Here is a 15,037-nt window from a genome sequence, read left to right on the forward strand (position 1 = left end):
CATTATACCTAACTCGTATTCGGTACAGGAAGAATTGAACCTCACCAAACCCGTTTCCGGTTTCACGCCTGAGCAAATCGCACCAACAAGGTGAGCGTTGAGTAAGCAGCCTAGATAATATCCCCAAAAAGACGGCCCGCACCGCCGCATCACCAGTGGAGGCGCTGCACACAGCTCCCACCTATCAGCAGTGGTGGTGAGCTGTACCGGTCTTGCAAACGACACAGCAAGGACAGTCAACATGAGTATTACCAGTTGGAGACGAGCTAGTCGTGCTTGATTTTTACGAAGACCACAATCATCGATGCTTCCGTAAGGGATGACTGGCTTCGTCTTTGTGACTCACGGCGCGGTGAAGCACGCCACGTTGAAGCGTAATGAGGCACCAAAGGGATAACGTTGCAATTCACCTCAGGCTTTCTCCGAGTTTCACCGTGACGCCTCTTCTAGACCGCGGCATCTAGGTCGAAAGAAGAAGGCGCTACCACGAAACTTGCAGGGGCACTACTGCATCAGAGAGAATCCGGTCGGATTTTGGGCTCCTTTTTCTACGAACCCTGCTACCTCGTACGAGTGGATGCTCTCTCAGCCTCCTGCTGGCATTCGCTTCATAGCCTGCACCCCAGTATGGACCCCGCTCACGGACGTTCGGCGCTGAAAGTTCAAAAAATCCGGAGACGATGTTGATTCACGAGCGAGAGCAATGCTTTCCAAATTCTCATTAACGCGCCGTCCACCACGAACCAACGCCGAGCCGCTTTCTATGTCACTTATATCCTACCATGCCACGTCTAGTGGTAGCACAAGGGCTAAGCGGTCTGGCTGCGATCACAATGCACATTCTCGGCGCTCATTCCCCGCATTATCCTTGAAGTTGACTCTCTAGCGTGTTTCGAGTTACTTTCACCCCTCCAAAATGTCGGAAAACTCGTTGACAGCGCTCTGGGAAGATGCCGTCAGCGAATTCGAGAAAAATATCGGTCACGCTCTGATCACGTCTGATCTGCAATACATGCCTGTAAACTTTCAAGACGCAGACGGACGAAGCCTTCAAGCATTCCTCGCAGCTCTTCAAGTCAATCAAGATCAATTCACGGCTCATCGAAATGAAAAGCGCAAAGTTGTATCAGCCTTTCGCAAATGCATACTTCCACTGCACTTCCTTATGGATGTTGCAGATCGAGGTCTTCAAGCGACACCCGTGGGCCCAGTCAGCGTACTTTTCTTTGCAGTCAAACACATCTTGAGTACGTGTGAAAGAGTCAGCAGAGCATATGATGCTGTTGAAGAGCTGTTTCAACGAGTGGCCGCCGTTACATGTTGCCTTGATGGCTACAAGGACAGCTCTTTGATCGGTTCCCACCAGACGGTTGTCATTGAGGTGCTATCGTGTCTCCTGAAAATTGTCGGAGCCGCACAATCAAGACTAGTCAAGCTGTCAAGGTCACGCCAATTTGCAAGATCTCTGTTTCAGAACGATGAAAGCATAAGTGAAGGACTTGCGGAACTCGAGAAACGGGTGCAAGATGAGCTGGGCTATGTCGTGCGCTTGAACTTTGGGATGACGCAGCGAATGAGCGAGACGGCAGTCAGCATCCATGAAGAAGTCCTTCAGATCAGGCAGGAAATGCTGAGATCTAGAGCAGAGAGCGATACTTCGGAGGTCAAGCCGGATCTCGTTGAAAAGCTCCGAAATGAGTCCTGGGAAGAGTTGCGAAATCACCACCGAAAGAGTGTCAATGCTGTTGCCGACACAACGGGAATGTGGATCCAGAGTGACTCTATGTTTGCAACTTGGGAGAATGGCAATGGTTCACTGCTCTGGATTTTCGGTCGTCCAGGAGTTGGCAAAACCATTCTTGCTGCTGCAACGGTGGAGGCTCTCAAGAACAAATACTCAAGGAACGTCGAGAATCGTCCTATCAGACCTACGGGTTACATCTATTTCAGGGAGGGTCAGCCTAAGCTCCAGAACTTGAGCCACATGCTGGTGGCCGTTGCACTCCAAATTGCCAAGCAAGATCAGCGATTTCATAAGCATCTGGTTGAGGCTATCCGGACCTATCCTGACATCCTCGGAAAGACCGCATCGGCGGAATCTTTGTGGGACCGCCTGTTTCTGTCATACGATCCCCCCCTGGAAGATCACGAAGAGACGGGTGGCCTGCTTTACATAATCATGGATGGTCTTGATGAGGCTAGTGATGAAGCAAAGCATGCCTTGTTGACTTGCTTGAGAAGATTGCTTGCCTCTCGGCCCAACCACGAAAGAATATCAATCCAGGTGGCCGTCTTTGCCCGACCAGAGGTTCGGAATCTCCTCGACAATACGGACTCTGCCTTTCAAGGAAACGAAAAGATCATTGACATCACAGAGGATCAGACGAAACACGACATTCGCGTATATGTGAAACATCAAACCAAGCATATCGCTGCCGTTAGGATTATCAGGAAGATGGAACCCGAACAAAGTCACTTATTCGAGGCCTTCATCGAAAACAGCATCGTGACACGATCTCAAGGCATGTTTTTATGGGCCAAATTAGTCATTGACCAGATTCGTGACAGCCCTTCGGCCGAATCTGTTGAAGAGGCTCTCAATGACGCTCCGCTAGGCTTAATGGACATGATACATATGGTTTTCCTCAGATTGAACCACGAAGATGAAGTCAGAACACAATACTTGATGCACATGCTCGCCTGGGTGCTTTGTTGCCGTCGTCCTCTCACCATCGCCGAGCTTCATGTCTGCCTTTTAGAAACGGCTGGTCAGCGTTTCATCACAATCTCCGACGATTTGACAGAAAGGTACTCCAGCCTTTTCGACGTTATACAGCAATTAGGCAGTGACGATACATCACGAACAATTAAGTCAACTCCTACTTCAAACAAGGAAGAATCCGACGACGATCTGGACTCTACTGGAACTGACGATGATGAACCAGCGACCGGCTACACGCCATCAAGACCTTCGTTGAAGCATTTTAGCTGGAAGAGAGTCAGCGTCCATGCGAACAACGGAATATTTGACGATTGGCACCACAAAACTGTCACTTTTGTACATACAAGAATTCGTGACTATCTCGTACAAGAAGGCAACGCATTGACCAAGAAGTGGAATGATTGTCGGGTGGTTCCAGGCCAGCTTGACCATTTCAGGATGCAAATGGTCAAGACCCTGCTTGACCTTGCCATGAAGCCCATTGCACAAAAGTACGGCGTTCATCTCCTCAAACAATATGCGGCAGATAATTGCGTCTCTCATCTGCTGGAGATCAATCTTATCGCAATGCCGGAGGACCTTTGTGCACAAGTTGGTGCCAGGCTAGCCTCTCTATGTTTTGATGGCAAATTGTTCTACCATTTACAGGATGGTAAGTGGCAGACTACTATCGATACGTGGTTATTGGACAGGAAGAAAACCGATACTGTCCGCCTCTTAATCGGAAAGGGAATCCACTGTCTCAGCACCGAGCAGCCTGAAATCCATCCGTGGGCAGTGCAGGCGATTCAGTCCGCCAGAATTGTCTTAAAGCCCTTGATCAAAGAATGTGCCCGCCTGTGGCTGGGGAAACGAGCATGGGATGACCCGGATTGGTTCAATAAGTGCGAAGGAGAGACGTGGGTATTACTGGCATATGAATTCTTGGTAAGCAAAATTGATCCATCATCACATCAGTCGCATCTAACGTTCAGTAGACTCCCGAAGGAAACAACGCTGGCCCTCTCAGCATACTCAAAGGAACACGGAGAGTCGGACGAATCACTCTGGAGCTGATCGAGCGGATCGCCAAGAGTCAAGATTTGGAAGAAGATGAATACTGGTACACCGGGATTGCCTGGACCATGATGCAAGGAGAAGATGTTCGACACAGCCGGAAAGCCATCGAATATTTCCAAAAGGCAATCACCCTATCGGAAGCCCGGTCACAAGAGCTATATGGCATCAAGAGACCACTGGCATGGGTTGCGTACGAAGGCCTAAGTCGGTGCTACGGCGACAACCTTGGACAGCCACTACCAGCTCTAGAAGCGATGCAGAAAGCCATCGAAGGCCTGCCACCACTATGCTTGAAGTTCGGTGTTGATTTCTATTTCAAAGCCCGGGCGGCGTATTGGCGACTTCAAACGGGTGGAGACCCTAAGGATGCCAGTCGTGCTGCCAGAGATGCATATGAACGATGTCAAATGTACACCTTTGGCACAAACCTCCCATCGGACCACGTCATCATGGATAGCCTCAAGCTCTACATTGAAATCCATCATTGGACGAAGGATTATGACTCCATATCGGCAGTGTTGCGTGACCTCGCCACTCGGCAGACACTCGTGCCCGGCTGTTCGCTGCTCAGCTGTTTCTTGAGACACAAGTTCACGGACCAAGAGTTCAAGAGACTAACCGGTATCATCGCCATGACCTTATACCACAAAAGTGATCCCGATCTAGAGAACCTGTTACAAGACAGCTTCAAGCGTATTGCTTATGTCGACACGGCAAGCATGCCCAGGTGGAATGATCTACGACTGGCAACACGATCGGCAAATTTCTTGCTTCGGCACTTCAAAGATGTTACTGGCGCTACGAAGATCTACACCAGTATTCTCACGGTAATCGACTCGAACGACGAGTCTTACCTTCAGCGTATGAGACCGATCCGACGTCAAGCAGCCGCTTTCATCAGCTTTTGTCATTTCACCAAGGCGGTGGAGGCAAAGCTCTCGAAACAGTCACGGTATTCGCAAGCCGCTGAGCGACTGAGAAGTCTTGCACTGCTAGACAAACGCCAGTATCGCGCCTCATACTCGGCGCTTCTGTATGGAGTTTGGCTTCGAGACTATCGACAAAAGTGTCCAAAATTGTGGAGACCACTCATTGAGCCATCTATCAAAGAGGCTATACAAAAACTACACGATGATGATCCCTGGAACGATGATGATGCCTACACTCAGCTTGGAGAGGCGCTGATGATGGGCAACGATCTCGAAAACGCTGCAGTCGCTTTTGGAATTGCCATGATGGATACCAATGAGCTTGTGACACAGTCTGAAGTATCTGGCGCGGGAAGCGACTCCGATCAGGCCGCGGCAGAGAGCACTGACGAAGTGGCTTCCCGCAAGTGTGCGAGCTCCAGCCAGATCCGACGCTGTGATGGAATCTGCGATCCGACCAAGGATGACTTCGCAGAACTTTGGTGCTGCTGCCTGTGTGAGAAGACGTGGTTTTGTGGAGATTGCCTGCTTTCGCTCAAGAAACAGGACAGCGACGCAGATCGGTACGTGATATGTTCGCCAGAGCATAAGCACCTGCGAGCATATCCTTTGCCTGAACGAGCCAAAGAGATCGTGAAAGCTCTCCAACTGAACGATTTTGACAAGCATCAGCAGTGGCTACGGGAAGTGCAGGCAGCCTGGAATGTAGATTAGGAAGCTATATACTGCCTCTGATGCACTCCTATAGCCGAGTTCTATCTAAGCCATCGCTAAAAGAGCAAGTGACGACAACATTGTGTAGGAGCTATTGCCATTGTTTCCGCGCGGATTGTCGAGAGCCTTGTCTAGCAAGACCCGTCAGCCAGGTGACCGGCCAGCTGGCCTGGCGCTGATGCCTAGCCAAGGCCGCCGCACTCCCAATGAGCTCGTCGCCGAGTAAACGATACTAAACGCACGAGGCATACTACTGTGGAAGCAATCAAGGCACGCTGCTATGCCACCCACGGTAGGGCTCGACTTAACTACGCGTCTCCGTCACAAGTACGAGATCTCGGCAGGCCACGGCAAATACACAATCTATGTAATCTGATACATATCCACGGCAACCCACCAAAGATAGAAAAACTCAGAGGTAAATCAGGCCGGTATAGAAGGGTCCTGAATAGGCCTTGACATGGGCCGGGGTTCGCCCAAAGCGTTTCCGGGTCGGGCGTACCCTGAGTTAGCGACCCCAAACCCATTGGGCGGGACAGGTATAGGGACAGGGACAGGGACCTCCTAAAACCCAATCCGACCCGGCCCATTTCAAGACCTCCTGTAGGTCCCGGGAACATGGCCCCCTTGGCCCAGACGTGGGCGCGGTTGATCCGTTGCTTAGGCCGAACTACACCATGCTCGGTCACGCGCAGGAGCCATCTCAGGGTTGAAGCAGAGAGGCTCAGGGGGCCACGCTCAGGTCCAAGGATGGAAATGGAATGTACTACTGTACTCGTGTCGAGATTCCCGACGTCGAACACTGCCTGTTTCTTCTGTTCCACTACTCCGGACCGTCCCTGGGCTTCCCCCTCCGAGGGGTGGATTTCTCCCTTGCATCCATGTCCGCCAGAGACGGTAACTCCTCTGTTCATTCTCTGTTCTCTGCTCCTGGCTGGCTGGCTGTTGAGACATGAAAGCTGCACGAATGGGACAAGGGTCTCCCAAGATTGAGGAAATCTCGGGCTGATGGATGTGTCTGAGGGTTCGTGGGGTGGCTGGCCTTCCACACAACGTGCAGGTTAGGAAGCACAGCTTGATGTGCTGCGAAGACGCAGGCATCGCCGACTACGCTCCACACATCCGGTTTCCTGACGTCCGAGGAGCGTGACAGATCCTTCTACGTGTGGAGCTCAGTGTCCACTACCATTCATCCCGCTGGGTCACGCACACACTGGACGCAAGCCAAGTATTGTACCCCGTAATTACCGGTTTTGCTTAATCCGAGAACAAGCCTTGCTCTACAACACAGAGACAACATTTTCGCGTTCACACGCACATACCAGTCACAACATACTCACAGTAAACTCCCACACAGAACTTTCGTACGTCCATTTCCACCTTTCACCACCACGTCACGCCGAGTTGGAATAAAGCCCATGCGCCTCCACCTCGCGCAGCCAAAGCCCCCAAGGCCGATGCGCAGACTGCCGAATCGACCACGTCGTATCCCGCACCTCCTTCTCACTGAGATACTTGATCGGAGAAGAGGCCATAGCAGCCGGATCCGCCGCCCGGGTGGTGAGGGCTGTGCTCTGAATGGCCGCGTTCTTCTGCGTATACACCGCCCGCATGACGCAGTCCTGCATACTCCCCGCGAGGACGGTGAAGCCATGGCCGCGCATCAACACGACGACATGTCGTGGGGAGTCCCCACTGCTGTCCTCCCCAGCACTACCGAAAGCTGTAGCCAGCGACCCTCCGAGGTGCGTATTCCGCACCAGCAAATCACTTACGTCGTCCTCCGTCTGCGCGTCAGCGATGTCCCACACGGGGCAACCCGTGCCCAAAAAGCCCGCCATGTGGTAGCACGCGCGCAGCGGCACGCCGCTGAACGTGTACGGCACGACGGCCTCGGAGTGGCTGTGGATGACGCTGTTGATGTGGGTGTACCGCTTGTAGCATTCGCTGTGGATGCAGCGTTCGAGGAAACCCGGCGCCGCGTTGGGGTCCACGGGCCGAGCATCCTCGACGTAATACTCGATCAGGTCGCCAGTGGACGAAATGGTGCCCGGTGCGGCGTTGCGGGACATGATGAAGATGTGCGGCTTGAAGGGGTGGCGGAAGGAGAGGTGGCCAAAGGCGTCGAGCACGTTGTGGTAGTGCAGGATGTGGCTTCCGGAGATGAGGTCGCGGAGATATTGTTGGAGGATGAGTTTGTCGTTGGCTGTGGCGTCGGCGTCGGCGGTGGTATCCCCTGGTCGAGACATTGTTGAAAGGGGGGGAGATGTGCATCCAAGACGAGACGAATGATACCAAGTGAACAATGATACAGAGAGATATAGTTTGTGCTCTCTCGCTCTTCGCCTCTTCCTTGCCATGTGTGAACGATGCGGAGAAGTCGTCTGGAGATGTTGGGGATGCTCGGGGCATTTTGGACCGATACGAGTTACTGATTCAAGTAGTCAAAGTACTTATCTTACTTGCTACAGAGAACGTCGAAATCAGTTGAGCAGGAGTACAGGGGTCTGGTCGCTGAGCTTCTTCCTTGACATAAACAATCTGCCCAGAAAGTCTTATTAGTGGCTGTGAGGACAACGGCCCTGCTACTCTACGAGATCCGCCCCCTGACACCCCTGGTTTGCCGGGTTTGTCGTGTTTGTCATCCCCCCCAGCTCCCACAAGGCTCCACTAAACCTTTCTCGAAGGGGGAAACACCACCGCGGATATCGACCGGGTGCTTATTCACGCCCATGGGTCTTACCGAACGGAGGTCGACCATGCTGTGCCGTTATTGATCTCCAACACATCTTTAATTCGGCTCTGTTTTTGATTCTTCCTTAGATCATGTTTGTGTGCCGTTCATGCGTCTTTGGCATCTTTCACGTCCTCTTCTCATCTACTAGCTACTCAACGTGGCCATCTCCATCCTAGTGCTTGAGTCTGGCGTTGAGAGACAAAAGCACCAGAGCAACCAGTTCAAACATTACTAGCGGCGCGACACGAAGCACGAGCTCCTCTGGTGGCGGGTTGAACTGGATCGAATCAGCTTGGCGACCAGACCAGAACCGCCGTCGAGAGTTTAGTATCAAGCCTCTTGAATGCTCGGAGAGTCGAAATCCCTGGACGTCAAGCCTTGGCCAAGTTATCCCCATGGCTGAACCATTCCCACAAGCATCTAACGAGACCGATACCGAACACCACTTCCAATCTCCACCTCCCGCTCCGCCACCCGGCCCCGACCTCCGACCTTGGCGCACCCAACCCCCGACTTCAGGCCCCCTCGGCACGATCCCACCTCGCAGCATGTCCACCGCGACAGCAGCAAGACCTAAACTTGCGTGCCGTCGCCGGCGGGGCACCATGTCCTCGCCCTTCGCAGGTCGATTAGGCGGCAATCAAGAATTCACCGTCGACAGAAGCGACCCCCAGAACGAGGAGTTGCTGAGGAAAGTGCCAGATGCGGCGCCGAACCTGACGCTCCAAGAGGCATTTGATCTGAATGGCTTTCGCGAGGTTGGGCTCTGGAAGGCCAGCCTGATCGAGTTCATTGGTGAGTACTTGTAAATTGGTCCTTTCTCAGCACTGAATCGTGTACAGTACACAGCCGCTGACATACCCGACTACCTAGGTACTCTCCTTTTCGTGTACGCTTCCGCCTGGGACAGTCTGTCCCCCAACACCCCGCCGCCTCTGCCCTCCGAAACCCTCGGCCCCTTTAACCGCGTATCTTTTATCGGGCCCTTAGTCGCCAACGTCATCAACGCCATCGTGCTCGCGCTCTTGATCTTCTCCTTCGGCGCTGTCTCCGGCGCGCATTTCAGCCCGCTCATCACCCTGGGGACCTTCTTTGCCAAGTTGACCACGTTTCCCCGGTTAGTCCTGTACCTGGGCGCGCAGATCAGTGGCGGTACGTTGGCGGGCCTGTTGTTGAGGGCCAGTGCCAATACGCGAGATTTCAAGTGCGGCGGCTGTTATCTGTTCACCGAGCAGGGCACGCCTGTGAGTAGTGCGTTTACCATCGAAGTCGTCGGCGACCTGCTGCTCCTTGTATTGGCATTTGGAGTTGGCCTGGACCCTCGGCAGCGCGAGATCTTTGGACCTGCGCTTGGTCCTATCTTCGTCGGTCTAGCCGCCGGGTCGATCGCCCTCTTGACCGCGTATTCTCTGCCTGGATATGGTGGGGCCGGGTTGAATGCCGCGCGGTGTTTTGGTATCTTTGTGGGTAGCCGCTTTCCGGGCTGGCACTGGGTCCACTGGGTTGCGCCGTTTGTGGCGAGTATTTTCCACGGCTTGGTTTATTTCCTGGTGCCTCCTGGGGAGCCGATGGGTGGAGATGAGCATACCGATGCGAACGCGGGGCAGAAGCTGGAATCGGGTGGTAAGGCGAATGGGAGGGAGCCAGTGTAAGAGAGAGATCGCTCGGGCTATGACTCGAGATGAGTAGAAGTAATTTTGACGCTTCGAACCCATCTCCCAAAGGGGCGCCAGCAGCGTCTTCTAGCCGCGGGACCTATGCGCCCATCATGACTCTCCTCTTAGGCACTTTCTTCTTCCCTCCCCCCTTGACGAACTGGACTGCCTTGTGTCTCCGCTCCTCAGGACCAGCGCTTTCGCCTCGGTGCCCTTCGATCCAGCAATTCGTGCAGTAGAGATCGCCATCACATCCAATGCACTGGAGGGTGGCGTTGTCGTTGCAGATGATGCACCACGTGTCGATCTCCTCGTCGGTAAAGCCGATACTTGACTTCGTCGTAGCTGGATTCTTGGTCGACTTCACGCCGGTCGGGACAGAAGGAAGCGCTAGACCCGCAAACCGGGATGCCAGGTCGTCTTCTTGGGCCGATTGTTCTGGCACTGGCTCCATCTCAGGGAGTTTAGATGGTGTGCTGGGCAGGTCGAGAGCAGGAGGGTCTGAGTCGGGCTTTGAAGGCGAGACTTGCACCTCGGTTGACGGACGGTCGTCGTCTTCGGACACGGATGCATTTCCTTCTGGCGCTTGCGGAGGTTCGTGCTCTACTTCATCTAGAATTCTTGCCAGGAGTTCATCTGCCTCCTGATCTAAAGTATCTTTGGACTTGTCTAACTCAACCTTGCCTGATGTCTCGACGTCATTTTCTGGCTCGGGTGCGAACACGGAGACATCAAGCGCCGGCAGTGCTGCAGACGTGGACCCGTCACCTGGTCCGTCAACTTCTTCTGCGTTCGGATGCTCGCTGTCTGGGTTTGTGGCTTCTGCCAGAACGGACTTTGCACTCTTCAACAGCTCAGCAACCTGATCCTCCTCGCTTTTTTCGAGCTCCCATGTATCCGATGCCCCTAGGTCTGCGAGGAGTTCTTCCACTGTCTTCTCGTCTTCGGGCTTTTCGGTGGCTGCCTCGGACTGTTCGGGCTGGGTTGTGGAGGGAATACCGCCGAGGGACTTCCATCGTGACAGAAGGTCGGCGCCGAGGGCGTGAGCAGGATCGGGGTCGGCGGTAAGGGGCTTCTCTTTGCCTATGGGTGTCTGAAACCTGCGACTACAATTAGCTTGTGGATACCATATTGAACGATGGTGAATGTACTTGGTCTGCTCAAAGGATACAGTCGACTTCTTGAGCGCGTTCAGTCGTGCAAGGAGATCTTGGTCAGAATTTGAACGTGGACCATTAGACATTAGTTGTTGTGTAATACCAGCAGTATCATCATGTAAGTTATGGTGCCGAACCCGCAGCGTGCTTGCTCACAAGCGGGTGCACGCTGTCCTGCACGAGGGGCCTTTACCGCATGACGTAGCTCGGCCTTGCCCACTCGGGCGCATTTGTCACCGCAAAGCAGCGTCTAATCATTTCTTGTTTGTCTCTGGGTGGTTGCATCAAACATTGCCCAGGAGAGCCATTGCACTGTGGAACGCCTCCAGGACCTTCGTATCTGTGAAGGGTGTCAGACCAAGGCCATTCATATGGCCGACTACACTCACGGTGGGCTTGCTTTTGGGCCAGCTGTCCTTCAGAGTTTTGAGCGAGCGCAATCCGTGTTCGAAGTCTATAGTGCGGTTAGCAATCTATCAAGCCATCGACACACGTCGTTAGAATACCTCTTAACAGCTCTTTCAGCCTCATGATCGTTTGATACCTGCATGTACAGCATGAATTGCTGCGGGCAGTCAGTTTGAATTCTGCATGTCAGTGAAGCCGCATACCGCAAAGCGAGCACTGATCTCGTCCATAATTTCCTTCTCACGAGCAATACAAGGTGCAATGTCGTCGTTGTAGCGTGTCTCCAGGTCTTCCCAGTTCATGGCGTCTAGGTCGGCCGTTGTGTCTCGCTCATTTAGAGATCGTTCAAACTGCTGATACTCAAGTTCCAGTTGTTGTTGATAATCGTGAATCTGCTTGACAAAGCTGTTGCGATGAGGTACTGAAGCTGATCCCTCTGCATCAGTGGTAGCAGACCACTGAGGCTGAGCCGCCTCTCCAGACGCTTGGGTTGGGTGCTCCTGAGCCCGCTGCACTTCTGATTCTGGCATTACAAGAAGAGTGAGAGTTCGTTTGAATCTTGCAGTTTTCGGACTCGTCGCTGGAGTTTCGCCGGGCTGCCACGCTTCTTCGTTTGTTCGCTTCCTAGCAGCGCTTCCTGGCCTGGGCCTGCTTGTCCTGGGCGGTAATGGTGAGGATTCGGTTGCAGTGGCCGCGACTGAAGGTGTTTGGTTCTCCTCATTTGTCGTTGGAGTGGCAGACAGAAGATTAGCAGTTTGATTATTCAATTCCTCCATCTGCGCTGCATGTTTTCGGTTTGTGATTATGAAACCTGAATGAACAAGGGCACACTGAGAAGACTTCGCTTATCACATCCTACCACGTGACCAGTTTTTAGAGCGCTTAAACTCCGGCTGAGACGCGCCTCCTCCCTCTTGCCCTCTTTATCACTAGCGTCTGTCGCGAGATCCCGTGACCGAAGCGAGCAAATCACCTGGCTACGTCATGCAGCGGCTCAAGCACAGCCTGAGTCGCTTGTCGCTCAGTGGGAGGTGAGTTATGCCCATTCCCGTCCTGTCGCCTGATCTTGACAACCAGACGTCGCCTTGACGGCAATGTCAGAGTTGTGTCTTTGATTGTGCTCGATGCACAGAACCAACTTTCAGGTTCCACTTCTAACATCATGGTTGCAGAACTCAGCGTAGTGAAGACGCGCCACCGCCGAAATCGCTGGATGTGGAGGTTAAAGACACCGAAACCACTGAATATGAAATCAAAGACCCCTTGAATACCACTGATTCCACCGGTCCCACCTACGTTTGCATTGACACTCCTGCTTCCAGCAAGATGGGTTCCTGCCCGGTGTGCCACCAGCATTTCACCGAAGACGCCCCTGGCAACTGCGCAAGCTGCGTGACAAACATGCTCTACACCAATCGCTTTGACCTTGCTAGAGTCTTACTTGAGAACGAGTCCCTACAGAAGAAGGTCGAGGCAATCGTTGGACCGGAGCCTGAAGAACCTCTCGATGCAGAGACAGCGAGGCTACGAAAGGGATGGCACCGACAACAGGAAAAGATGGAGGAGCAACGAGAGAAGGAATTGCAAGAGGATCTGCAGCGTGAGCTGGTGCTCAGACAGAAGGAAGTTGAAGTGCGGAGAGCCCATGCGCAAGAGTTGCGAGCCAACTTGGAGCAGAGAAAAGGCAATCTGGCGGTCGCAAAGGATGCGCTAGCGAGACGCAACAAGCAGAAGGAGCAGGAACTAAAAGAGAATGGCGAGAAGCTGAAGGCCCAGTATGATTCTCTGCATAACAAGAGTGTCGACACCAGAGCCATCCTCTGCCGCGAGGCTGCCAGTTTGATGAGGTTAAGCCACTCCAAGAAGAAGATGAAGGACGGTACAATCAAGGATCGCCACTACATTGCTGGTCTATTGTTGCCGGACTTGAAGGAGATCAATAGTGAGATTGATTATGTACATCTCTTCACACCTGCTAATCTCCGGCCAGACATGCGATGCACCGAACTGACAGCAGCCCTTGGAAATGCTACTCGGCTGGTCTTCCTCTGTGCTTTCTACCTAGGAATTAGACTTCCAGCCGAGATCACCCTGCCGCATCGCGATTATCCACTTGCAACGATCAACACTCCTCTCACTTCCTATCTCAATCAACGCATCACATTCCCTGGTAGTTGTTCCAGCCTTTCAGTACCCAGCAGCCCTACTGCTTCTCGCCTGGACCTCGGCATGGCTCCCAAGCCACGTCCGCTGTACATCGGCTCTGACGATTACAATGAATCAGTTGCCCAATTTGCGAAGAAAGAGCCACTGGCATTCAGTTACTTCATTGAAGGCATGTCTCTACTCGCGTGGGATGTTGCATGGCTCTCCCGCACCCAAGGATTTGTTGCCGGTACCGAAACGTGGGAAAACGTTTGCGACATTGGTCGTATTCTCTATCAGATGGTCCTTGCCCAGCCACAATCTGCTGCAATCACGCGAGTCCTTTCCCAGCGAGACGTCCAACTCCGCCGCCGCCGATCTAGTAGCATGTCGTCGCCAGCCAGAGAAGAGAAGGTAAGCACCTTCCCTGCCCGTTTGGGCTCATACTCCCACGACTCGGCGCACACCTTCCTTGGCTCCGCAGCTGCCGCTGGCGACAACCCCTCGCGCAACTGGCGTCTCAACCGGTATGCGATGATTTCCGATCCACTGAGGAAGCACCTCGTTACAGAGATGAACAACGCGGAGTGGGAGTTGTTGGACGAGCAGGAGTGGGACGATGGCGGCGAAAAGATGGATGATGCCATCGTCATAAAGGCGAAGGCGATGGATGGAAAGGAGTACGATGACGCTAGAAGCATCATGACGCCCGGCGCAGAGGACGAGGGTGCCCGTGTCGGCAAGGGCAAAAGCGGCTGGACCAAGCTTAAGAATCGGGACAAGCCCTAGAGGCTGGCAGGCATTCGTGGGTAATGAATCATGATAACATGGTTGATGTACTTGGGCCACACCCGCCTAGCATGAGACTGGAGCGTTGGCGTTGGCGGGTACTTTGGTTAGATGGATAAAGAGCTCGTGCTCACTTGCGCGGCATCGCTGACACACCCTACTGCCTGCGCTCGTCAATGATATCGCATTGATGATCAGCATGCGTAACGTGACAAGCCTGGGCGGTATGTGCACAGACCTGCCAGCGAGGCTGAGGAATGCTCCAGACGCTCTCCAGCACGCCACGGAGCCGTGGCCGTCAAGCCCACTAGACTCAACGCTTTGTTCGGGCACAGCTCGTCCTCGAATCACAGGAGCCACTTGCACAATGAACGAAGCCGGGAATCGAATACCTTTGTTTCCAGGAAGTCCTCGAAGTTGGGAAACGAACCTCAAATACTGCCACTCGTCCCCAGCCCCCCATTGCAAACGAGTGTCAAGATCACCAGGAAGCCGGGTGACCCGTGCTCATTGCCGCCAACGGCCAGCCTAGCCACGTCTGTTGCCAAGCTGATCGAGTGCCTGCAAACGGTAGGGGGATCGCGCGGGCGTGAGCGCGAGCGCAGTCGCGCTGTTTGCGCTTCACTCATCACTGCCCGTGAACGAACGGACGAGTTTTCTTGCGCTGCAGCCCTTTTCAACTGCGCTTGTTCTGTTATTGCACTGAATCATCGACAACTTCT

At 53.5% G+C, this 15,037-nt stretch overlaps 6 protein-coding genes across 6 annotated transcripts; 3 read left to right on the forward strand and 3 right to left on the reverse strand.

The window, feature by feature from the left end:
* Positions 1-916: 916 nt before the first annotated feature.
* A1O7_07322 (uncharacterized protein) lies at positions 917-5,424 on the forward strand (the record flags this gene model as incomplete). The annotated part of the gene is made up of 2 exons (XM_007761322.1): positions 917-3,649; positions 3,700-5,424. 2 exons carry the CDS (start codon positions 917-919, stop codon positions 5,422-5,424), a joined length of 4,458 nt encoding a protein of 1,485 aa, XP_007759512.1.
* A 1,394-nt stretch (positions 5,425-6,818) lies between these two features.
* On the reverse strand, positions 6,819-7,673 carry A1O7_07323 (uncharacterized protein; the record flags this gene model as incomplete). The annotated part of the gene is made up of 1 exon (XM_007761323.1): positions 6,819-7,673. One exon carries the CDS (start codon positions 7,671-7,673, stop codon positions 6,819-6,821), a length of 855 nt encoding a protein of 284 aa, XP_007759513.1.
* Positions 7,674-8,766: 1,093 nt separating this feature from the next.
* Positions 8,767-9,813, forward strand: A1O7_07324 (uncharacterized protein; the record flags this gene model as incomplete). Its single annotated transcript, XM_007761324.1, has 2 exons — positions 8,767-8,956; positions 9,035-9,813. The coding sequence occupies 2 exons, from the start codon at positions 8,767-8,769 to the stop codon at positions 9,811-9,813; spliced, it is 969 nt and encodes a 322-aa protein (XP_007759514.1).
* Positions 9,814-9,916: 103 nt separating this feature from the next.
* Positions 9,917-11,059, reverse strand: A1O7_07325 (uncharacterized protein; the record flags this gene model as incomplete). The annotated part of the gene is made up of 1 exon (XM_007761325.1): positions 9,917-11,059. The coding sequence occupies one exon, from the start codon at positions 11,057-11,059 to the stop codon at positions 9,917-9,919; it is 1,143 nt and encodes a 380-aa protein (XP_007759515.1).
* Positions 11,060-11,257: 198 nt separating this feature from the next.
* Positions 11,258-11,911, reverse strand: A1O7_07326 (uncharacterized protein; the record flags this gene model as incomplete). The annotated part of the gene is made up of 4 exons (XM_007761326.1): positions 11,258-11,313; positions 11,363-11,427; positions 11,480-11,538; positions 11,585-11,911. The coding sequence occupies 4 exons, from the start codon at positions 11,909-11,911 to the stop codon at positions 11,258-11,260; spliced, it is 507 nt and encodes a 168-aa protein (XP_007759516.1).
* Positions 11,912-12,365: 454 nt separating this feature from the next.
* A1O7_07327 (uncharacterized protein) lies at positions 12,366-14,315 on the forward strand (the record flags this gene model as incomplete). The annotated part of the gene is made up of 3 exons (XM_007761327.1): positions 12,366-12,412; positions 12,554-13,323; positions 13,372-14,315. The coding sequence occupies 3 exons, from the start codon at positions 12,366-12,368 to the stop codon at positions 14,313-14,315; spliced, it is 1,761 nt and encodes a 586-aa protein (XP_007759517.1).
* Between the last annotated feature and the right edge of the window lie 722 nt (positions 14,316-15,037).

Source organism: Cladophialophora yegresii (genome assembly GCF_000585515.1).
Source record: "Cladophialophora yegresii CBS 114405 chromosome Unknown aczIN-supercont1.5, whole genome shotgun sequence".
NCBI lineage: Eukaryota > Fungi > Ascomycota > Eurotiomycetes > Chaetothyriales > Herpotrichiellaceae > Cladophialophora > Cladophialophora yegresii.